Source organism: Argentina silus, assembly GCF_951799395.1.
Source record: "Argentina silus genome assembly, chromosome: X".
Lineage (NCBI taxonomy): Eukaryota > Metazoa > Chordata > Actinopteri > Argentiniformes > Argentinidae > Argentina > Argentina silus.
In genome coordinates this window covers 6,602,955-6,627,980 of record NC_139653.1, presented here as the reverse complement: position 1 = coordinate 6,627,980, position 25,026 = coordinate 6,602,955, and the positions used below count along the sequence as shown (strand labels likewise).

The 25,026-nt window shown below is 44.5% G+C and overlaps 2 protein-coding genes and 1 pseudogene across 4 annotated transcripts in view; 2 read left to right on the top strand and 1 right to left on the bottom strand.

Annotated features, from left to right (window-relative positions):
- Nucleotides 1-1,197: 1,197 nt before the first annotated feature.
- Nucleotides 1,198-3,108, top strand: LOC310823356 (annotated as a pseudogene). The gene is made up of 4 exons: nt 1,198-1,337; nt 1,510-1,727; nt 2,703-2,877; nt 2,962-3,108. The product of its transcript is annotated as an uncharacterized misc_RNA (transcript).
- An 893-nt stretch (nt 3,109-4,001) lies between these two features.
- Nucleotides 4,002-9,789, top strand: LOC310823279 (uncharacterized protein). Its single transcript, XM_083696103.1, has 2 exons — nt 4,002-4,110; nt 6,008-9,789. Exon 2 carries the CDS (start codon nt 6,143-6,145, stop codon nt 7,763-7,765), a length of 1,623 nt encoding a protein of 540 aa, XP_083552229.1. The 5' UTR covers nt 4,002-4,110; nt 6,008-6,142; the 3' UTR covers nt 7,766-9,789.
- Nucleotides 9,790-11,229: 1,440 nt separating this feature from the next.
- stox1 (storkhead box 1) overlaps nt 11,230-25,026 on the bottom strand; it is a gene marked incomplete at its 5' end in the record, with an annotated part of 18,439 nt that continues 4,642 nt past the window's right edge. Inside the window, 3 exons of one of the 2 annotated variants that reach the window (XM_083696238.1) lie at nt 11,230-11,880; nt 12,331-15,229; nt 16,947-17,099. In XM_083696238.1, coding sequence (XP_083552364.1) covers nt 11,727-11,880; nt 12,331-15,229; nt 16,947-17,099 — 3,206 coding nt within the window. In that variant the 3' untranslated portion in view covers nt 11,230-11,726. The remainder of the gene's footprint in view (nt 11,881-12,330; nt 15,230-16,946; nt 17,100-25,026) is intronic. The other variant, XM_083696239.1, reaches the window with a different exon arrangement.

Below are 25,026 nucleotides of genomic sequence, written 5' to 3'. Positions count from 1 at the left end.
GAGTTCAAATGCACTAAAGTGAGACTAGAGATGACCCTAGCAGAGTCAAGGGACACTGTGATCCGAGCTGCTGCCCCAATCCTGGCAACAGGAAAGAAGTGGACTGCTAAGAATGCGGCAAAGCAGGCAAAATCTGTTCTCCACCATGGCGACATCGTGGGCTAAGTCCAACACGGAAGACGTGGCTTGGGGCTTGGCGGAAAACAACCTTGCTGGAACAAGGCATCCTCACTAGAGCGACAGAAGTTGATCGTGGCCGAAGTCCGCCAACAGGAGGAGTCCATTAGGTGTGCCATGGCTGTGTCGCAAGCTAAACAGGGCCAGTGGACGAGATGGGAGAGTGTAGAAAAACGGAAGATCAGCTGGAAGGACATGTGGGAGTTGGAGACAAGCAAGATAAGTTTCCTCATTCGAGCAACCTACGATGTCCTTCCTACCCCTGAAAAATCTCAACCAATGGCTGGGCAGTTCCAGTTTTGCCAATTGCCTTTGTTCGGGAAGGGGAACAAAGACAACAGAAGATTCCACCAAAGACCAGGTTTGGACAGCTGGAGGCAGCCCGGGACTGGCAGATGCTGGTGCACGTAGGCCAATGGCTTACGGTTCCATCAGAGATAGCCATCCCCAACTTGAGCCCTGATCTGGTCCTGTGGTCCAACTCTCAGCTCAGTTGGATGTCGGGGCTTCATGGCAACATCAACTGTAAAACTGCTGAGGGACCTGGGGTTCAGCGGACAAGCCCTACGCCAGACCATCAAGGACACATTAGGGGTGGCAGAGCAGAGTAGCCAGTGGCTCTGGCTGAAGAGGAAAGACCCCAGCTGGTCTCCCAAATAAGCCGGCTAGGCAGATGCAGAGGGGGGTGGTTCTGGGACACCAGAACGCACTGAGCCTGTTGGAGACGGCGTGGGCCCAGTCAGCAAAAAGTTGGTGAAAGTAGGAGCCCACTTGACAACCCCAATGACGTGTCTGCCCAGCCTTTCTCGACATCGGAGTAGCGTAAGTCAGTGCTTAAGCCTTCCATTACTACCGGGAGCGCGGGAGAATAAGAGGTGGCACTTTGGATTTTTTAACATCACGTCCTGTGTATTTAAAAACATGCATCAACAATCAGCATTTGTCCTCTCTTCTTGTTATATGTCACATACTGTAAGCATGTAAGGAATGGATATACAACCTAAAACAGTAATTAGTCAAATGACTAATCATTCAATCAATCATATCTCTTGTTTCAACAAATGCCACATCAAACATATTGCTGACAATGCTTTCCACAATGTGAGGAATGTCACAACTTTGATTATGACTGGGAACTCCATTGAATATATAGGAAAATGGCTTAAATGAATTGCATTGTCTGAAAAAGCGTATTCTGGTGGATACTGGTCTTCTCTCTATCGAGAACCTCCATATAAACCATTTAACCAAGCTGCAAGAGTTGAATGTTTGGATAAACTATATCTCCTCCATGTCCATCCCAGCCTATGTAATCAACTTCATGGACTTCAGGATACTGGACCTGCACAATAATAACCTAACCATAACCAAAAATGACCACACAGCGGTCTTAAGGCAGATGGGAAATAACATCACTATTGTACTCTCCAGGAATCCAATAGCACACATAGAGCCAGGAGCATTTCAGAACATTCACCTCCAAGAGCTACATCTGCGCAATGCTTTTGCCTCAGTTAATGCAAGCATAGACTTTCTCAAATGGACTCAATGTGGGTAAGCTGGCCATTGGACACTACATGGGGTCATCTACTATCAGGATTTATGACTATGTTTTTTTGGATGGGCTCTGCTTGATAAACTTCCATGAAATATATTACTTTCAAACAGAGAGACCAGTGGGACCAATCTGTGTGTTCTGTTGTATGTCAAATGCCACAAAAATCACTCTTAAGAACGGTGATGTGAGATTTATGGAGCATGTTCATTTAAGGCAAACCAAGGAGCTGATCCTGATCCATAGTAAATTACACAGCATGCCAGACCAGCAACTCTCACATCAACACACCCTAGAGAGACTGACCATCACAGACAACACACACACCATTTATTTTGAAACTGATTTTGAAGATATGGCCTCCTTACTTGGATCTGAGCAACAATCAAATCATCTTGAAAGTTGCCTTTTTGAGGCCTCCCCCATCTATGCCACCACAACATGAGCACCAACTCCAAGATCCGGATAGAATATATGGGGTTCATGGGTTTGAGGAATCTTGAGGTGTTGGATTTACACCAAACAAAGCTGAGTACCTTAGGAGAATATGTGACAGGTTTTGGGTACACCTCTCTCACCTCTCTGGAGTTCCTGGATATTTCCTATACAGGCATCACCTTCAAAAACCCACTCTACTTATTGTGACTCAACAACCGTAGAGTCATAAAAATGTCAGGCCATAGTTTCCATGGAGACACTTTACAGCACATCTTTGTAAACCTCAGTCTCTTGGAGACATTATTTCATCCTGTGGTATTGAGAATCTGCCCTATAATTCACTTGATTGTTCCAGCTCTCAAACTGACTTTATTATGTGGATCATGAAGCATGAAAATATACAGAAACATAAACAAATATATTTTATATAAAACATCAGAATCAATGCAGAGAACTACAGTGTTAGACTTTGATGTTGAATATTGTACACACATATTGAGAGTGAAACTGTCAGTGTCCATCTTTGTTGAAGTTCTTTACATGCGGGACTTTGAAGTGGGCAAATCTATGACCTCTAGCATCATAGATGAGGGCATCATGGTTAGCCGCAAGGTCATAATGGTGGTGTCGTTTTGAGTTTGAGGTGGCTCAGTCCTGGCTGGTGCGGGAGGGCAACCCCAACATCATTATCATCATACTGGAGACCAGTAGCGACCCCCCCCCCCCCCCCCGCTTGCTGAAAGTCCAGGGCCGTTTTGTTGTCCCAGTCTGTCCTTGACTGGAGGACACACTGGAGGAGGAGAGGACCAACAAAGTGTTTGGCCTCCATAAATACCTGAAGAAGAACACTTATCTGAAATGGAAGGACAATCCCATTAGCAACATGAGATTCTGGGCTCGTCCTCAGGAATGCTGTCATCTCAAAGACACAAAAATAAACTGATTCTAGATGTTATCAACACACCATAGAGAGTTGTTAATTGTTGTGATCATGATTGTTGAAATCTTCACTTCTTAATCATTGCATTTACATTATCTACAGTATGAATTATTTATACTGGGCCATGAAATCATACTTGGTGCCAGATAACAGAAGGCCTTCTGTACAAGAGACAATGTGATTGTGAAGTTGGTTTAATAAATTGACATCTACCCTGTTATTTTCAAACAGTGAAGTTATATTCTTGTTGCTTACATGAATTAGTCTTGAGTCAACTAAGGACACTTAGACTTTTACACTGTGGAAGTGGTCATCGGAACCAGTCATGAGAATGAGCCTACAGCAGAATATAAAACAGTGGAGATTATACAATATATCTTCCTCATCTTGTGAATGGGCTAATTGTCCTTGCACTGTAAAACAAATGCATCCTTTTACAAGACAACACCAATGTGAATGTGTGCAAATGCAAGACAGTTACTAAACCGACACACATTTACACCAAGCCTTGCTATCTGATTTTAAATTGTTATTTAGCAGGAATAAAGGATTTTGATTATCAAATAGGTTTACATCTTTATTTTACACATTTTGCATAAACAAACTTGATTTGATTATGTTACTCTTGGAGATATATGCAGAATATTGTGTGTGTGTGTGTGTGTGTGTGTGTGTGTGTGTGTGTGTGTGTGTGTGTGTGTGTGTGTGTGAGAGAGAGAGAGAGAGAGAAAGAGAGAGAGAGAGAGAGAGAGACTGAGTGAGTACTCCGGAACTTTAGGTGGCAGTAGAGATTGTATACTGGAAATGCCTACAATGCAAGTACTAATGCGCTCCAACGTTGTTGGCGCCAGATGATCTGTGGCGCCAGCTCTACAGAAAGAGAGAGGAAGACATCGCTAGCAGACAGACGCAGGCAAGCAAGCATCTAGCTAGGAGCTATCGGTTGTCCAGAGCCCAAAAACACTTTTTTCATCACCCAACAAAATCCGAAGACAAAGAGGTGGGTAGTTGTGAACAACCATTAGACCAATTAATCTCACAATTAGCTGTCGATTTCGATACTTTTATCTGTCTGTGGTGTATCAGCAGACTATACAATGAGGTTATCATTTTGCACAAAAATACTATTTTAAATTCGGAAGTTATTTGTAAATCTGTTTATTCTGCGAAGTGTATATATGTTATAATGTAATATAATTGTACTTCTGTATACACCTTCGTGATTCCCCAACTAGCTAGATGGCTAGCTGCAGTAGTAACAAGAACATGAACACGATGGTTGTTGGCTGGCTAGGACCGTAGCCAGCTAGCTACTAGTTAGCTTGGAATGGTGGCTAGGTAGCTTAAGCTTGCGCGCTAATGTACGCTACGCGGCAGCTAGCTAGGCCATATTGAATGTGGGCTGAAAATATGCTCATGGAATGCATTCGCATCTTGAGGACACGGGCTGTGTTTTTCTAGTGTTTTCTCAGTGCCTAAGTAATGGGTAAATTCGTTTAGCAGTATGTTTATATAGTACATTGTATTTTATTCGTTTTAAGATGTCTTAGACGTATTGGTCGTGCTTTGTTATGCATTGTTGATTATATAAGATGGGGTCGCCTTTCCCGGGCTTTTTAGCGAGGCGAACACTCCTCGCCTGGTTGGCGTTAGCCATCTTTGTTTCAGGCCGATTTATCTGATTATAAACGAATCAACCCTCTCTTGGTTCTGTAACTTCTATTAATGGTTCAGAGTACGTGTTGTGCATATGTGGTTCTGCTGATTGAGTCGGAGTTGTGTATGGTGTTCGGGAAAACGCTTGTAGTTCTGAGATGCGCTTTGAAGGGCGGAAGCTAGCTAACGTAGCGGCAGCCATCTTATGCTCGCTAGCTTGAAAGTGGTGGTGGTGGTGTGGCACAAGATGGCCTGTTAATACTGCGCACAAGCTCACGGAGAATTTCCGCGTTCGTAATTCCATTCGAATCCGTGGTAAAATTGATTGGGTTCTTTCGCGGTTTGTAACTTATTCAAGGAATAATTGCTATTAAGTTTATCAATCATAAGGCTAAGCAACTAGCCAGCTAGTTATCGGCTATGAAGCTTGCTAGTTAGCGGGCTAACTCGGCAAACATTAGCGGCTAACAATGCTGTTCATCGTTAAGTTGTTTTCCCCCTACCCTAGCCAGCTAACTAGCGGGCTAATGTTGGCTATGTAGCCAGGATGGAAATGTTGTTAAGTTGGCTAGGGAGCTATAATCTTGGCTAGCATGTCGATTAATTAGTTTATTCCATTTCACCTTATTTCAAATAGTTAATAGACCATTCATTATACCGGCCCCAGTTTCGTAATCGGCAGCCTGCTATTTGCAGAGTCATCATGACATGTTTTCCATTTCGCCTCTTAGTAACACTTGGTGCAGCCTGGAGCTTAACTTCGGTGCTAAATAACATTTAGCCTACTAGATAGCAAATGTATAGCTTGCTAACGAAGCATAGATTCAAATGGACAAGAATTTGTCAATTAAGTTGGCATGACTATCAGACTTTGGTTGAGAACGTCACGCGCACTTTACTTTTTTTTTGTTGCACTATTGATGCAACTAGCCAGATAGTCCAACGTTGAGGTATTATTGCCCCCCAGTTCTCCCATTCCTTTGCTAGTTAGCCTCAAAATATTGCTAGTTGGTCGGCAGGCTAGTTTGCAATTATTAACAACAGGTGTCTGTCTGGCTCTATGGCTCCTACAGAGAGTTTCATATATTTGAGAGTTACATAAACAATAAATAACTAATGCTATTCAACTATAGTATTTAACCAACATTATATCTCCCTTCAATTTGTAAGCATAGAAGATGTAGCTGACAGCTGATTGTCATATAGCACATAACCCCCCTGTATCCTCTTTTCCTGTCCAGGACTCTGTTGACTAATTGTAGTCCTCAGCGCTACTACTGCTTACCAGAGAGACCTACGTGGAGCTCTACCCCGATTCTCCCCTTAAGTAATCATCCGGCAGGAAAACGGAGGTCGTTGGGCTGGAGTGTGTTCTCATGGCCGAGTCAGAGACTGAGTGTGACACACCCGGCCTTGACACGCTGGGGTCGGAGTGTGTCATAGCCCACAGCCAGGTCGACCTTCACTATGCCGCAGAGACGGAGATCATGACAGAGGAGAAACGTGGATTGGAGTTGGAGATCCACGGTTCCGATCTAACCAAAATTGAGCTTGGGGCTGTAGCCTGTGTGGATGCCATTGTTGCAGAGACAGACCATGATTATACAAAGGCGGAACATTCAGACATGCACTGTTTCACAGGAGCGGAGATCAAGTGCGGGCCGACCGAGGCTCTCCTTGGAGAGGTGCTGCTAAAGACGGAGACAGAGCATGTGGTGAAGGTAGAGTCTGACCATGGTGGGGAGCTGACGGTGGAGTCGGAGAACGGCGTGGTCATACACGAGGCCCATGGCCTGCAGTGCAACGAGTGCGGGGAGATCTTCGGCAGCATGTCTGATCTCCACCAGCACTTCGAGATCCACAAGGCCACTAACCCCTACATCTGTGTCCACTGTGGCGAGAGCTTTGCTGTGGAGTCCAGCCTCAAGCAGCACATGAAGATTCACATGAAAGAGAAGGCCTACGCCACCACTGGAGTAGAGATGGTGGGCAAAGGAGTCATTGACACCTTCAACCTCAAGTCCCATCAGATGATCCACTCCCCAGAGAAGCCCCACAGGTGCTCAGAGTGCGGCAAGAGCTTCGCCGCAGCCATCACACTCAGAGAGCACATGAAGATGCACTCTGAAGACAAGCCCTACAAGTGCACCCAATGCAGAAAGAGCTTCATCCGCAGACGCCATCTTAAAAAGCATCAGGAGCTCCATGCAAGAGAGAAACCCTTCACCTGCTCCCAGTGTGGTAAAGGCTTCACCACAGCCTCCAACCTGAAGCAGCATCAGCGGACCCACGCAGGGGACAAGCCCCACCGATGCACTCAGTGTGGGAAGTGCTTTGCAGCTGCCGCCACCCTGAGGGAGCACCAGAGGATCCACTCTGGGGAAAAACCCTATAAATGCAACCAGTGTAGGAAGAGCTTTGTTCGCAAGCGCCATCTGAAAAAGCATCAGCAGGTCCACTCTGGGGGGAAGCCCTACACCTGCGCCCAGTGCGACAAGGGCTTCAACCACTCCTCCTCACTTTCTCGACACCACAAGGTCCATGTCGATGCCCGGATCTACTCCTCTCCCCCGCAGGGGAAGACCTTCTCTTATGGCTCCACCCTGAAACAGCGGATGCACCAGGGAGACAAACCCTACAACTGCAACCACTGTGACAAGGGCTTCAATCATTCCTCCTCCCTGTCCCGCCACCAAAGAGTCCACTCTGAGGGGAAAAGTTACACATGCCAGCACTGCGGGAAGAGATTCAATCACTCCTCTTCCCTTTCCAGACACCAGCGGGTTCACCAGGAGGAGAAGCAGCAGATGCAGCAGCAGCAACAACAGCAACAGCAACAGTACAGCGCCATACCCTCAGGGAAAGGATTCCCTCACACCACCATCCTCAAACAGCGCATCCTTGCCAGTGAAAAGCCCTATAGGTGCTCCCAGTGTGGAAAAGGCTTCAACCATTCATCCTCTCTCTCCAGGCACCATAGGATCCACATAGATCAGTGAGCTGCCACTCCACCCCCCCACCCCACCCTCCCCCCACACACACACACACCCTGCCCCTATTTTCTGTTCTACAAATGGTCCCTACCATGACATAACTACAGCAAATAATATCAGGCCAACTCCTAGTTGTCAGGTCAGTCAGCAAGTTTGTCTGTCTGTGTATGGAGTTGTGGAAACAAACCGACCATGACACAAGAGATTCTTTCAAGATGAGGAATAGGAATAGTACAGTTCTGGCCTGAACTGAAGGACCTTTATCCCATTACCGACAGCTGGCGCAGTTGGTTGGTTGACAAGTTCCTTGGACTTTCTGATCAGTTGGTTTGAATGAATAGTGTGATAGACATTGAATGAGCCTGTATTCTTATTTGTTGATTGTGCTTAAGCTCCAGAGCCTCTCTTGATTGCTTTTTAAAAATGTGATTTGATAATCTAGATGAAATTGTTATCTGAAAATGCATACATCCCTCTCCATGTGGCCAGTGCTCTTAATGTTGAGAATCCAATTCATGTAACTGGCACAAGAGGGAAATGTCTCCTTGTACAAGAACAAGGAGTGCTTCTCACGTGTAACTTTTAAGGTCAACCCCTATATTTGGGCTACGGATGCAACTGGTGTTCAAGCAAAGTCATTGTCTTGATTCAATAAATTAGCCATTCATTACTTGTAATTTTTTTAACCCCATCTCCATGAATCAAACGACATCCTGTAAAAAAAACAGTAATTTGGTTTTACTTTTTATATATGTATAGGTGACTAGTGTGTTGTTTTGTTTCAGAAAATAACGTTTTGATAGTAAGATCCACTTTTTTCCTTTGATCATCTTTTGCTTTAGGCGTTACAGAGCTACCAGGAAATGTTGCTACTGCTCTCATACAGGCTGTCATTGTAGGATTTGAGCTCCGTCGGCTGTGATGCTGCTCTATATATACAGTATATATATCAGGTGAAGTTCATCGTATGTGTCTATTACAGGGGTCTGTACTGCTGAACAGACTGCAGAGAGAGCAATACTGGATCAAACCATAGTTCTATTATGGGATACGATTTAGTCATAATGATGAGAGCTGAGAAAATGCCTAGTAGAAAATAAAGATGATTGGTAGCATTATTTGAAGTTGACTGGTGTCCTGATTGATCAATTTCCTATCCATTTCCCTCTATTCTAGCATCAACTGTATATTAATGAGATGCGTTGACATTGTGTTCAAAGGTCTTCTTGCTATTGCTTTGGAGACTAATTCAATTAGCAGTGCATAGAATATAGTTAAGTTCTACTATGAATATATTCTATGAAGCTATCAAATTTGATAGTGTAGGAGATTATTGTGTATACTTATCAAAATGACTACAGGGGATAGCTTGCTTTTACTGAAGAACACCCTCGTTTGAAATTCCAGATTTTCCAAATTCCATGGGATTGCGCTTTCTATTTACTGTTCTGTGTACAAGATATTTTACAAACTGATGTATTTTTTTAAATATGGTTTGGGTTATTTGAAAGGGAAATGAGAGATACTGTTTTTATAGGAGTGGTGTTATTTTGAGCAGTTTAATTTCCTCCTTTTTATTTTATTTGGATAGCAGTTGTGCTTCAAACCGTAGCATAGGCTTATTCCTAGTGTTAGATAGGTGCCTTATTGCATGCTATGTAGAAATGTCTGCTGAGCTGTTCATAAAAAGAAAAAGGTTTTGGCAACTCCTTTTTTGCTCTTGTTCATACTAACTTACCCCACATTTTAATTTGAAGTCATTGATGTTTATTAGTTTCTGGCTTATGTATATTGCCATGAGTTTACACTGTTACAATCTTTGTCTTTTAATTTCCCCCTGTCTTTGTTGATTGGCCTCATTGTAGATTTCTTAGAGGTTGAATTAAGAAAAAAACAAGTTACAATGTCATTGATCCATATAGGCTTGGCCTCTCTTTCAAGGGTTCACCATTTCTCCCCAGTCCCTGTTCCACCTCTCCCCAGTCTCTGAGTGGCACATATATGGAGAAATAAAGATTGTTGACTGTCAACACCTGTCTTTTTTTTTTTTTTTTTTTTTTTAATGTTATTGACTTTATTTGTTGACCTTCCTCTTGGCATATAAGGAACTGTTGTTCCAGCCTTGTGTTCCACACACGCTACTCAAAGCATCAGGCTTGCTATCCACACATTAAATTGCTAGCACTTTTGTATAAGTACATTGCACACGTTAACGCATCCTTCCTTCTGTTCCTTGGGGTAATCACTGATCTGACACGAGCGGAATGGTCAAAGAAAGCACACTTTCCACTAAATTTCTTTCACCAATAAAGTAATGTATTTCAAAGTAGTCAAACACAGCCTTATAAGAACCATTGCTCCTTTGGGAGCATAGGTCATTGCTGACTTCTCCATAAAGATGAAAATTCATGATTTGCCTGCTACATCACACAAGGCCCACATGCTTTCATATCGTGTGTTTCATTGTATATTGGGGGAATGAAGAGGAATGCCTTTGGCTTGTGATTGTGTAGATTCAAGTGTTAGATGTGTCAATGTACTTCTTGAAGTTGAGGTACTGTCAGTTAAGCCAATAAGGAGGACCACCAGCTCAGTGAAACAGTTTCCCCATTGGGTGGATTCAAATAGCATATTATTCATGCATTTGGCATGGGCAAGTTGAACTGAACTATCATAAACTTTTACTTTACACAAATGCATTGAGTATGCAATCTATTATGCATACCTGGACAGTGCACATACTGAATACTTCAGAGAGGTGTGATGATCCACCAACATTATTACCCAGTTCGTAGACACGTACCTGCGTTTCACATTATATCCACACAGGGGCACCCCCTCCCATGATTCATTGATGTAAGTGTAACATGTTCTCTGCCATCTGTGTGATCCATTGTACCACCTTGTTCAAATAAAACAATGTTTCAACAATCTTGAATGTATGGCAATTTTTGGTCTAACCACAATGGGCTCTAGCATAATGGTTTTACCATTAAGGGCTCTCGTCTGAGAAGATCACATACATTTTGAGCCCTTGAGATTGGGTCTAATTCAAACCATGGCAAGGCCCCAATGTCCTGAGATCCAAAAACCCCAGATGTCAGGGAGCTATCCTCCACACTTCACCACCTCACATTCCACAGCAACCCACACCTCTGACCCCGGCTCTCCCAGAGATGGGCTCTCATAGCTGGGGTTCCCCTTTCTAGGTCTCCCCTGTCACAGGAACCTCCAGAAACACGCCAGGTCTTATCAGCTGTCTGCAGGATCTGGTTTGTATCAGTGATGTTTTGAAAGAATAATATACATAGCCTTTTGCTGTGATGCCCCCAATTGTATGTCATGTTTTCTGTCAGATGAATGGGTAGTTTTAGGCTACCTTCTGTTGTTTTATATGGTTGTGGTTTCTTGTTGAGAAAGTGATCAATCCACACAATAAAGCAAGAAACACCAAGCAGAAGGCTACATAGATTTATTTGTGCTAAATGTCTACAAGGAAATAAGCATGAGAATGCAGATACAGAGGAAGATTATTGTTGTTGTTGTTTGCCTTGTGGAATGTAGAGAAAAACAGGCAAATCTAACCACTGTACAGAATGATGCTTCAAACCACCATCTATCAAACGGTCATGCATTTAATGCAGGAGATTCAACAAATATTAACTGAAGAATTATATAGATATATTCCTCTTCTAGGAATGTTATTTACAAAAGGTAAACAAATCTACATATGTACACTGACATCCAGTAGAGTTGATCTGAGTTGAGCACCCATAAGCTGCTACACACACTGCAGTCCTTGAGGACTGGGTAATACACTTCACTTTAATTTGTTCACTGGGCTCTCACTTTGAGGTGAGTTTATGGGAGCTGCAGCAGTGTGTTCTGGGCTCTGAGATAGAACTGCAACCGTGAGCTCAGAGGCTTCCATACAGAGCTGCAACAGGGGACTCTGGGCTCAGAGCCCTCATACGTTCATGACAGGGGTGAGCTGTAACAGTGAGCTCTGTGGTCTCATTGCTGTACTTTTGGAATGTAGTTTCTCCAGGTTCTGTAGGAAGCCTCTCCTTTTCAGACTCTCCAAGATCACAGTGTTGTTGGATGCCAGACTCACACGGGTGCTATGAGGAGATACATACATCAGATACATATCAGACATCAGATACATATCAGATTCTCTCGCTCGCTCATTCTCTCTCTCTCTCATTTTACAAACCTTAGAATCAAACCATACCTACAAGTAATTATATTAATCACCATAATCATTCCCTTCTGGCTAAATACTGGCTAGTTTAATTGACTAGGAGGTGTTTGTTCAGCTTTCTTTTCATTTGCATTAATAGGAAAGAAGAGACAACACAGTTTCTGGCAGAATAGAATGTTACATTTCTATCAGCTTTAGTGTGTTTTTGTGTTGTTATTCTACCTAAGACAACTCATAACTAAGTAACTGTAAACTGGCTAGAGCAGAGGTAACATCAAACCAGTTATGTCTTCCTTCTTCCTGGTGCCATAAGCTAATGGAAACAGTCAATAACAGCTACTGGTTAACAGTTGAACAGTTGACTCACCGTGGGGAGTCTATGCCACTGTCTCCTGTGATGCTCTGACTCTCTCCCATCTCTGCCATCTCCCCCATCTCTCCCCCTCTGGCACCACTGGGCATGCTCAGACTGGCACTGGGGCTATGAGGGACTCCTCTCTCCCCCAGGGTCTCAAAGCCCCCCTCCTCCTCCTCCTCCTCTCCCTCCACCACACACCTCCAGTGAGCTGACTCCCCGTCCCCCTCATCCACTGACTTATGAAGGGTCTCCGCGTCTGAATCCACCTCACTGGTCTGGCAGTAGTCAAAGATGCTGCTGTCTGCAGCCTCAGGAGGCTCCAGGTGCTGCAAGCTGAGGCTGGCATCCTGTCGTCTCTCCCTCTGTATCGGGGCTCCTTGGCTGGAGCTTGGCACACTCTGGGCCCCCGGTGATTGGGCCCTCTGGTGAATATGTTTGTGGTGGCTATTTCCACCCCTCCACCTGGTCTCATCCTGACTATGGGGGGTTAGAGGGGGCTCCTGGTGGGTGGAGGAGGGGTTCTCCTCCACATATGTGCTGTCCCAGTCTTCTTGGAGGGAATGGGAGTTGTGGTAGGGGGAGTGAGGATCTGGGTATGGAGACTGGGGATCATGGTGGGGGGAGAGGGGTTGATCTTCATGGTAGTGACTCTGGGGGTCATGAAGTTTGTTATAGTGCAAGTCAGGCTCACGGTATTGGGGGATAGATTCATGGTAGTGAGCCATACCTGTTTGGTAGGCCTCTCTACTGTCTATAACTCCCTCTTCACTCAGATACAGAGAACTGCAGGCATCCTCCTCTTCCTCCTCCTCCTCCTCCTCTGCCCTCTGGTAGAGCCGGTGGTCATCTTCAATAAACCCATCACTCTCTCCCATAAAGACCTTGTTCTCTGCTGTTAACCCCTGTCTCTCTCCCTGCCCTGGGCCTCTGTGTTTGCTGCTACTGTTGTTGCTATTGATTGCCCCCTGTTGGTGTGAGGACAGCAGATCAGGCCTGTGGTTCACATCCCCCTGTGTGTCTGTGTGTCTGAGAGACAATCTCCGCTGGGCAGAGGTCTTAGGCCAGGGCACAACGGGGTCATATGAGTGGGTAGGCAATGGGTCATATGGGTGGGTAGGCACTGGGTCATATGGGTGGGTAGGGAGGTTGGCATCTAGATCAGTATATGGTTGGCTATTAGGGATTTCACCATCTGTAGTTGGGCTTATTGCGTGTCTGTGGTCTGTTATGCTCCCATACTCTCCCTCCTGGAACGTCCTATGCTTGCCCTCCCTCTCCCTCTCTCTCTCATTCCCCTCCCTGCTCTCCCTCCCCCTGCTTTTCCCCTCCCTCTGGTGCCTGATCTTGTCGTCTATCCTCAGAGTACTGCTCTGAGGGTAAGCTGAGCTGTAGTCAGGTGACAGCTCTCTGGTAAGCTTGGTGTCTGGGAGGAGGAGGGGAATCCCAGTGGGGAACCCCCTCTCATGGAGGCCATCATATGACCTGTCCCCAGCTGTACAGGATTTCATAGCATGCTCTACTTCGACGGTGGTCCCTTTTGCCCGGTGGGGGTCCCAGGATTTGGAGCGGTGTCCTGCACGTTCTCTCCTCCCTGCACCTGGATCCTTCCCCTCTTTCCCCTCTCTCCTCCTCTGGTCTCTAGTGGTGGCAGTGGTCATAGCCTGGGCTGCCTCTTTCCCAGGCAGACTTTGGAAGGGGTTGTCAATACGTTTCTTATACAGACACTTCCCATCCACATCTCCAATCTCCTCATGCTGGTCTGGTTCCTCCACAGGGACCTCTGGTCTGAGGCAAGAGTGGACCAGGACCTCTCCTTCTGGATCATCATCCATGCACACAGGGGCCTTACTCTTCCCCCTCTCCCTCTCCCTCTGCTTCTCCCTGGAGGAATGGGCTTTCTTTTTACTGCGCAAGGCCTTGGTGGCAGTCCTCCTCCCGGCTCCTGCCCTGGAGGAGTGGTGGTGCCTGGGCTTGGAAGAGGCCAGGATCTCAGTAGACATGCCCTTGTCTACTCCCCTGTCCCCTTTGTCCAACCCCTTGTCCCTTTCCCTGTCCCTGTCCCTGTCCATCCCTCTCTCCCCTCCCCGCTCCCTCTCTGTGGCCCCTCTCTCCCCTCTCCCTTCCAGTCTCTTCATCAGGACTGTGTGGCGTGTCAGGTTGTCCACGGTGAGCTCGGGGTTGATGCGTCTGATGATGGCGTGCTCCAGGTCACGCGGCAAGTTGTTCAGGTCCTCCTCGTCCCTCACCGGCCACTCCTCCGGAGGGAACTGGCCAGAAAACGAGGCGTACTCTTTCTTTGGCTTTTCCTTCTTCCCGCCATTCCTCCGGAAGAGGCTGAGACCAAATTTGCGTCCCGTTTTTTCTTTGTTGTCCTTGTCCTTGCGGCTGGTGGCGTTGGTGGTGGCAGTGGTGGCCTTACTGATCTCGCTGGCCTGGTAGTCAGCTGCCGTGGAGGTGGATTGGTGCTGGACTGAGGGCTTGTGGTCTGATGGGCGGGGCCATTTTAGGCTCTTCCCTGTGCACTCGCTGATGGACACAGAGACAGAGTGTTGGTCTGGGACAGTGGGAGGAGGGACAGTGGTGGTGATGGTGGTGGTACTAGTAGTATTGGTGCAGGACTGGGGGGTGAAGCAGCTGCACGATTTGCAGTGGGCTATGAGTGGAGGCTGTGTGTGACTCTCCTGACAGGCCTCGTTGTTCAGTAGGTAGGTGATGGGAGGAGGGGAGGGAAGCTCGGTGTCTCCTGAACCAGACGTCCACCAGCTCTTCTCTCTGACCAGGCTGTTGGTGATGAAATAGGTCTGTGGTGTGACAATGAAGTAGCCCTCTCCTGTGTGGTAGATCTTACGCTCCTTGATCAGAGAGCCCAGGGCATTGTACAGGATGTCCTGGGTGGGGATGGTCATCCCTGAGAGGGAGAAAAGAGAGCGGGTCATGAGGATAAGAAAAGGTTAGAAAGATTTAACAAAGGTGTGAAGGTATAAAACAAAACAAAATCTTTGTTTGATTTGGTTGTGTTTTTGTGGGTCTGCTAATATGTATTTTTTTATGTGTTACTTGTCAATGCATTGTGTATTTGGGGCAGTGTAAAAGGACCCATGAGGATCAAAATATTAAATTCATCAGAGCATATCACATTGAGTGCTAAATGAAAGTTAAGAGTCTATAATATTTTGGGGAAATTAAATCAGAAATACATTTCTCAAACCATATTCCACCATAAGAATAGGGAAAGGTAAAGGCTTTGACTTCTGGTCATATAGGGTATTTAGAAAAACATCAAACCTCATTAATGTTCAAGTATAGACCCCGGTCAACTAATATCAACACTTATATTTTGTTTTGGCTTCTGTATGTATAACAATCATTGCCCAGTCATTTTGTTACCAAAAACCCACATAAGTGTAAGATATTTTCAAATGTCTCTACCTCATGAGGAGCAAGGATAATGAAAGTGAACAAAACTAATAAGTATAGATATATCTACCAAATACGTGTTTTTACCGATACCAATTAAGTTTAAGAATTAATAAGTCATTAAAAACTGGTCATTCTGTTACCAAATCGGTGGTTGTAGACAATAAAGAACGTTTTTATTTTGCAGAGGCTATCTGAGGCAAACTAGGAACAAATTGGGTGTCCTCTGTGTGACTGTACATGACATAGGCCTACTTTATTATTTTTTTTGTTTTTTGGTGCCAAAAGTATAGTCTATTTTCTTTTGGTATAATGAAGAAAAATATAATAAAAACATCATTTATTTAAATCACATAAAACATTTTTTTTGAGTGTTTACGTTTCTTGTGTTTTGTGAGTTTTTATGAATTTTTTTACAGTATATACATTGATAAAATAATACATTATTACCTTAATGAGAGTGTCTATTGCATATTTCTATCTGTGTTTCCCTATTTTAGCTACATCATCATATACAGAATGACATTCAAATCCATAAAAAGTCATTCTGTTACCGGGTGTAAATCTACTTCACTTACTGTCACTCAACAACCAAAAGACTTCTAACTCAAGGTATCACATGATAGCTGCCACCCCATTCTTCTAACTCAAGGTATCACATGATAGCTACCACCCCATTCTTCTAACTCAAGGTATCACATGATAGCTGCCACCCCATTCTTCTAACTCAAGGTATCACATGATAGCTGCCACCCCATTCTTTTTGCAGACATATTTGAATCTTAATTTTGAGTAGATATTTAAGAGTTTTGGGGAAATGTGGTTACATAAAACCCAGTGAGATTTTATGGCCATTCTGTTACCAAACTTTGAATATGCACAGTTCTTAAAGTAAATATGTTTTTTCCAACAATTTCAGTGGGAATTGTTCGAAGTAGTCCTTGTGTAATGAGTTTGGTTTTGGTATGGTTTGTTAAACTTTGCTATTAAGGGTTTTTGTTTGGCATACTTTTGAAAGTGAAGAATCGAGAATCTGAAAAAATACAAATTCTATAACAAGATATATAAAAAATAAATAACAAATACAAATTGTCAGAAGATGTCACTAAACTACATAGCACTAGCACTAATTCTATGGTTAGAGATCAAAACAAGCTGCAGCTAGGCTACACAGAACTCACCAGCAGCACATCTGCTCTGTGTTTTACCTGGGTGGACCTTGCTCATGTGGTTGATGAGAGCTTCCTGGTTGACAGTGATGTGGGCGGAGTTCATGTCTGAGATGACAGAGCACAGCACCTCGGCCAGGGGGATGAACTGGGACTGGGGGACAGGAGCCATCTGTACTGGGGATAGGTCACCTGAAACACACACACACACACACACACACACACACACCTCACGGTTAGACAAGTCAGCTGAAACACACACACACTCACACACACACACAAACACAGCTGAAACACAGCTGAAACACACACACACACACACACACACACACACACACACACACACCTGGGAAAGACAGTCTACCTACACAAATTTACAAAATAACACACCTGGGTGAGAGAGAGAGGTCAGATACACACAGACATACACAAACATCTGGGTGAGACAAGTCCCCTTGCCAGTATAAATAATCCACATTCCACTTTCACCTCCCAGATCAATTAGTCCATGATCTGGGTGGTCCATTGAGTTATATGAACCAGGCCTGGTTTCCATTGGATTCCATTTACACTGGGATGGACCACAGAATTCCATTACTCCCACAGTAGTGACCACATGCCTACTGGGCTATCAGATCACTCTCTAGTACGATACTGTGGCCACGGCTCAAAACAAACAGCCACTCTTGGAGGTGCCATTGAAATTACAATAAAGGGCCCAAAAGAATGATCTACAAATGTATGGAGGAGACCAAGATAATATATGGGAGCACCCTGATAGTGATTTATCATGGGAAAGTATGTCCTTGTACAAATAGTACAAAGCTCAGACCATATGTAATACACACACACACACACACACGCACACACAACCAACCAACCCAGGGGCTGTAAGCCTTCCACTGACACGATTACAAAGTCTGAAAGCCACCTCACAAAGAAACCACAGGGCTTTGAAATCATAAAACGAGCTTGTTTCAAAACAAACCAGCCATTTTAAGTGTTTCATCTCAGAAGCAAAAAGAAGAAACTGCAAAAGAGTCCCTCTCATAAATCAGTCAATTAAACATGCCAGACCAGAACAATTAATTTCCCTCTGGTGAACAGGTTTTTTATGGGATAGCTTTAGTGTTTCATGACAACTGAAGATGCACAGAAAGAGGAAGGGAGAGAGAGACAGGGAGATAGCAGGACCATAACGACTCTCTCACTCCCCCCAACAGGACCAGGCTTTAGGATTAACACTGGACTTTGAGATGATTACACCTTGATTCAGACACACTGTGAGTGGAGAGATACAGGTACAGGTGTGTCAGTTGGTTTCTGCACTAGCCTGTTGTTATGTTGCTAAACAAAAGGCGACTGTGTGACATTGAATGCAAAACAGTCTGAGACCGTGAGACACACGCCTCTGCATCCACCTTGTTTGTATAAAATACATTTTTTAAAGTATTAGGCCATATACGAGAAACAGGCGTGGCTACAGACTAAAACAGACTAAATCAGTGTCCTTAATATGTAACAGCACAGGGTTGTACTATAATAGGTTAATGGCTCACAAATTGAGGTGATTATTTTCCATGCTGAGCTGTTGAATGATTACCAACAATCCTGGGCAAGTTACATTTACCCTATTCTGAGAATCCAGGTGTAACAAATACACAGACACAGGGCAGTGACCATGACCTCATTCATGGCTTGGGAAATTGCTTTTTGTTAATTAACAACACTGTCTTTTAATGCAGGCTGAGAGCAGGGGTAGGGGTAATTTTTTTTTAAAAAAGCATACGTTAGTATTATCACATATCATATAACACATCTCTGGTGCTGCTCTGTTCATCTCTTGCCAGATGTTTCATCTATGAAAATGTAATACATTTCTACATTGTAACAAAAGATCTGAAGAGCGTCTCTGAGGAGTCGGACTAAACATCACACTTCAGTTCAGACATCAAACATTACACCTCGTGGTGTGTGTATGTGTGTGTGTGTGTGTGTGTGTGTGTGTGTGTGTTTGTGTGTGTGTGTGTGTGTGTGTGTGTGTGTGTGTTGTGATTCTCATATAAGCCTCTGGGCACTCAGTAGAAACATTGCCTGGCTCAGACTCCCCCCCCTTTAGTGTAAACATTCACAGCCCTCACACACTTGAGGCACTTATGTCAGCGGTAGGGAAAATAAACCACTAATCAGATAGCTGCCATTGCGAGGTGCGCACACACACACATACACACACACACACACACACACTACGCTGGGCTGCTGTTACGCTCTTGTCTCTTGTTTGCAAGCAATAAATACCGGACTCAAGTATTATGGCTACTCAGGACTTGTTTCTTGATTCAGAGTGGTACAGTGGTAAATCCTAGACTTCCACCACAACACACACACACACACACACACACACACACACACACACACACACACACACACACACACACTCGCGCACGCGCACACACGCTGCTGGTAAACTCCCTGACAAGAGCCAAAAGAGGGAATGCACTGCAGAGTAATCTTATCAACTTTTGGTCTCAATTAAGCTCACAGTCACAACAACATATATTGTTGGTGCTGAACCCCCAAGCGTCATCCAAATCCCACTGACTGGGGGTACTTTCTTTCTAAACTTGATCCTTTTACATGGGGAAGGATTATGGCTAGAAAACATCTGTCCTCCCTAACACTGAGAACAGATGTTTAAAGTGACTTTAAGGCACAAAGCTGATATCTCAACAGCAGTCTGACTGAGCTAGCCCTGGGTTGTCTCCACGCAAATGCTGTCTCTATTGTGTTAAGTTCCTAGGAATGCATGTCAGGGTGTCTGCATAGCAACAGCTACTGACTATGATTAATACCCTCAAAAAGGATGTTTTTGTTAGTGAAGCAATTAAGCTGGATTACCCAGAGTGAGGCTTTAACCAGCATCCAGCAAACAGGGCTAGGACACTACCTCCTGTGTTAAAATGGTTTCAGACCTCTTGGTAGAGGCACTTCCATACAGGGAAGCTGCATTCGGGACAGTGTCCTGGCTCTGAGAAGGATATCCTGTCTGCAACCTCTCATTGTTTGTGTTCTTTAGAGAAGTGAAAAGAGGAAAACAAAGAGGAAGGATGCCCATATGGTGCTGAAATTAGGTCTGTAAGCCACACAAGCCTTTCCCAGTGAACCATATAGACAGCATGCCATATTATACAGGAAAGAGAGAGAGAGAGAGAGAGAGAGAGAGAGAGAGAGAGAGAGAGAGAGAGAGAGAGAGAGAGAGGGAGAAACAGAGAGAGGATACAGTATAATGGGGTTAGGAAGAGGACACATATCTCTCTATAATAGCTTGTTGTTGAACAGAAAGCAGGTGGGAAAAGGCCTAGTATAGTAGCAGGATGGGCCTGGGGATTAGTGCTGCTTATTGAGTCTAACATTAGCAGGCGTGACCATCAGTAGGCCGAGCTGTAACTCTCTTCTCTCCAGGGGGAAGGAACTCTATGTTCCTGTAATACAAGACTGGGCCACGGACATTAAACCCTTTGTCACACACACACAACATGAATACGCCACTGCTGGGTACCATGGAAACGGAACCCTGCGCCACACAGAGGGAACCAGTGGCACCTAGAACAGGAGACAGAAGCTACAGGGTGCTTAGAGTTGGAGTTCAGACTCAAAATAACTGTTGCTTGGTGTGAATCAGAGGTCTATTCATCAGTATAATGGACAGCTACATAATAATACAGCTGAGAAAACTGAGGTTATGCACACAGATACACTAGATCTCCAAAATGAATTCTTCATATTAGGGGCCAATTAATAAAGTTTGTCTACTTTATTCACCTGCATTCAAAGGATAAACATAATCTCTTTATCTATACTTCTCCAGAATACAGCTAGCAGGGTTAATGAAATCATACTCCTCTGATTTTGAAGGGATTGACAGACAGATTATCCACATACTGATCTGCCTGGCTCCTGACACTGATGCCAAATGCATTCTCATGGCTGTGCTGCTGTGAACTAGTCCCAGTGGGTCGCATGAGTCCTATTAGACATATGATTACATTACAGACGGAATAACACACACACACACACACACACACACACACACACACACACACACACACACACACACACGTGTGCATACACTACGCTTTCTCCTTGTGGTGCAGGGACTGAAATATCTTGAAAAAGAACATACTGACCATTGACACGGTAAAAGGTGTAAAGGTTATTGAGTGAGCAGGAGCAATTATGATAGGACGCCCTCTGACCATGAGAAAAACATTTTAGTTACCCAAGATCTCCTGTCTGCATCCTATCAAATTCAAGTTCTAATTGAAACATTAAAACCATAATCCTTCACTCTGTGGACCCTGTGCAGCCACTCACTGGACACACACACACACACACACACACACACACACACACACACACACACACACACACACACACAGACCCAGTTGTGTCTGTGGTATAGACCTCTCCTTATCTCGTCTTTCTAATCTTTTCTGTTCCAATGAACAAACAGACGAATCAACTCCTTCTCTCATTTAGGACAGACTGGCTGCCTCGCTGGCTTCCAGCATGAACTTGAAGCCTGCTCTACCTACAAAGCACTCTAACTCCCTCTCACAGAGACCTTATCACAGGCTTGAGTGACTCAGCAGACTGACAACTGAATAAAAGTTCTAGTGACTCTAGTCTACACCTTTTGTGTCAAACTACACAACATCTCTGCAGATCCACTGTGAGAAATGAGGATAGATGTCTGTCTTGATTTATTTTACCACACCCTCCCAGAGCCTGGTTTTCTTTGTCTTTTGTGTCGTAGCTGGGCTCACAGGGCACCCTGCCACACCCTCCAGTGTGTGTGTGTGTGTGTGTGTGTGTGTGTGTGTGTGTGTGTGTGTGTGTGTGTGTGTGTGTGTGTGTGTACGTAGTCTCTCCAAGGCCTTTACGAGCTGAGAGTGCCTGGCTGCTATAGAGCGTCCCTGGCTGCCATGTGCACCAAGCAGTAAACAGACCCATAAACCAACTGAAAATAATCCCTCACAAACCCATGTAAGTCCTTCACAGAACAGCACAAGAGCACAGCCAAGCCCGGCCTTGCACACGGAAAAGGACATTTTGATCAGGTCTGTGCACATAGTTTCAATTTTTCTACCAAGTTGGTCTGGGTGCACCTCACCTATAGCAACATCCTCCCCTTGTACTGATGTGAAATGACTGGACGGGTGAAAACAGATCCCAAGTGGACATCCACCATGTTGTTCTCTATCCTATCTATCTATCCTGAGTTTTCAGATCAGATTATACGCATGCAGTGTTATATTCATTAAATGCAAACACATCTTCTAAAACATGCTGCAGACATGATGCAGGTACACATACTACCGTAGGAACCCTTCTGTCTATGGCTAGCAAGATGGCCGCAGTAGTGAATGAATTCAACCATTACATCACTATTACAGTGCAATAAAAAGGAAACAATCGGTCCATGAGTGTTTTGAGATTACTTAACGACCCCATTGATTCTCAGCACTAAAACAGGCTTTCCTGCCCCACCCGAGGAATTAGATAAATATTTCAGAAGAAACATGCAGGTTTACTATGTCAGGGCATCTGTGTTTAAACATTCAGTGGAAGGCTAAAGTGGGTGGCAAAGAGAAATATTTAGACTGTGCCCTCATTGTAATCACAGCTCGGGGAAATAGTTGTGCTGGTAAAATGAGATAACTACAGTAATACAATAGTAAGTAAAGTTATGTAAAACTGCATTTAGATGCATAGATTAGTAGAATTGACCCAAATGCAGTTGTAGTGGAATTGACCTCAACTGTGCAGAGGAAAACAAACTCTACACACTAATGGGGCATAGTCACTTTTGAGGGGGGTAGTCCACATATCGTACAGGAACACTGCGGAGTGAGAATTAGACCAACAGTTGTTCCTCAAATGGCTTGGCTGTCATGGCAAATACCAACACAACAGGTAATAGAGCAACTTGGCCATGTCAGGGTGACAAAGAAATCTGTGTGACTTTATATACAAGCTAAATCTGGATGCGTTCCACTGAAATCAAAAGGAATATCATAGAAAACTATTTTAAAATGTCATTGACTCAGTAGAACATTCAAACATTCCAAAAGTTGAGAGTGCTAAGAAAAGAGTGAAATGCAAAAGCAATTAATATCACTATATATCTAAATGTGCCACTGTTAGCTGTTATGGGTAAATTAAATTGCAGGAGATGATGCTCTTCTTCACATAAGAGTGTAACAGAGGCAGGCTTTGTTTTGAGTTCCATCACCATAGAAACGCATATTGTAGAGCCGGCCAGATTCTGACTTTCAGTCAGAAGGCAACACTCAGAAGTACAATAAAAATCTATCAACACAATAATCTTCACAGGGACATTGGCCTAGTAAATTTAAGTAACAAATAAGCATGTTACATTCTGAGGCTGTAAACATCTAACCACATTTCATCACCAAAGATCCTTACTGAAGAAAAACACCCTGTTGAAACGGCACATTCAATTACCAGAATGTACCACAATTCTGACACTATGCTCTTATTCAGACACCCTATTATGTTCCTGGGGAGTGAAAATAACTGACCAGGTGTTAGACTGAAGACTGATGACAATGTGGGAAAGGACGTCTGTGCTCTCTAGCATCGCCATACAATGACCACTCACTCTGCGGAATGCAGGGATTCAGTTTCACAAGCTTCCCTACTCTAGGATGTTTAGAAGTTCCAGGTGTTTCCAGTACACTCCATCCAAGATGTGTTTTCTCGACCCACATCCACCTCCACACACACACACACACACACACACACACACACACACACACACACACACACACACACACACACATCCACCCACCCACCCACCCACTGAGAGAGAAAGAGAGAGAGAGTGATGGTTTACAGCATTCCCACACCCCCTAATCAAGAGCGATGGTGGTCATTGAGCCCAGATGAAACCCATTTCCTCCAAGTTTGAGCGCCGTCAGGTTTGTTATCCTAGAGTTTGCACAGCCCTCCTCTCCCTGTCCGCCGTATGAACCAGTCTACAGCTCGCCGAAGCCCTGAATCTAAACAGTGGTCTCCTCTTGCACTATGGTCAAAAAAATCACTTTTTATTCTCATAATGTAATAATATAATATCAAGCAGTGTTATCATCACAGAGCCAGTGTTATCACTGTTACATTAAGCTAAGTTAACATCCCCTCAGGAAGCTGCAGATGCCAGTAATACCAGAAATACTGCATTATTACATCAACTCTGTGTTGACCTCCTCCTCTGACCAGCAACTGATGAGGAGAATAAAGCTAAATCCAATAAAGGCAGCCTAATACCACTGACAGTGAGCATAAACTGAGGGGTGCTGGGGAACATTCTCATTTGTTATGGTTGGCAGCGATCTATTGCTATGGGTGAACTCAATATGGAGGTCAATAAATGGGCTGGCCTGCGTGATTCTTTCACCAAGGGTGAGTTTCCTGGTAAATGGGAAAAGGATGTAGCAGACAAATGATGTGCGGTGTAGCAGACACAGCAAGGGGTTATGTTTGAGAATGGAGGGTGAGGTCTCCTCTTCCTATCTAGACTAATAATAAGCAACCTGGAGAAAGCACAGCACTATCAGGAAACAGTGCACAAGACACCACACGCACAAACACACACAAGCGCACACACACACACACACACACACACACACACACACACACACACACACACACACACACACACACACACACACACACACACACACACACACACACACACACACACACACACAAACACACACACACACACACACACACACACACACACACACACACACACACACACACACACACACACACACACTCCAGAGCCCTACAGAGTTCAGCAAACTATCATCCATGTTGGCACCAAACATCATAGATGGAGTTAGCCACAGAAGGGGATAAGAGTCCAGAGATAAAGCCAGACAGACAGACCCTACACACTGCTGGCTGGTGCAGACAGACGTTGGGTATTTGGTTACTTCAAAAAACATTCCACTGGTGCTTTTTTGTGGGAAATCAGACCCAGGTTCACTTCAGTCCCTAAGAGATCTACAGAGACCCTGAGCCATACAAA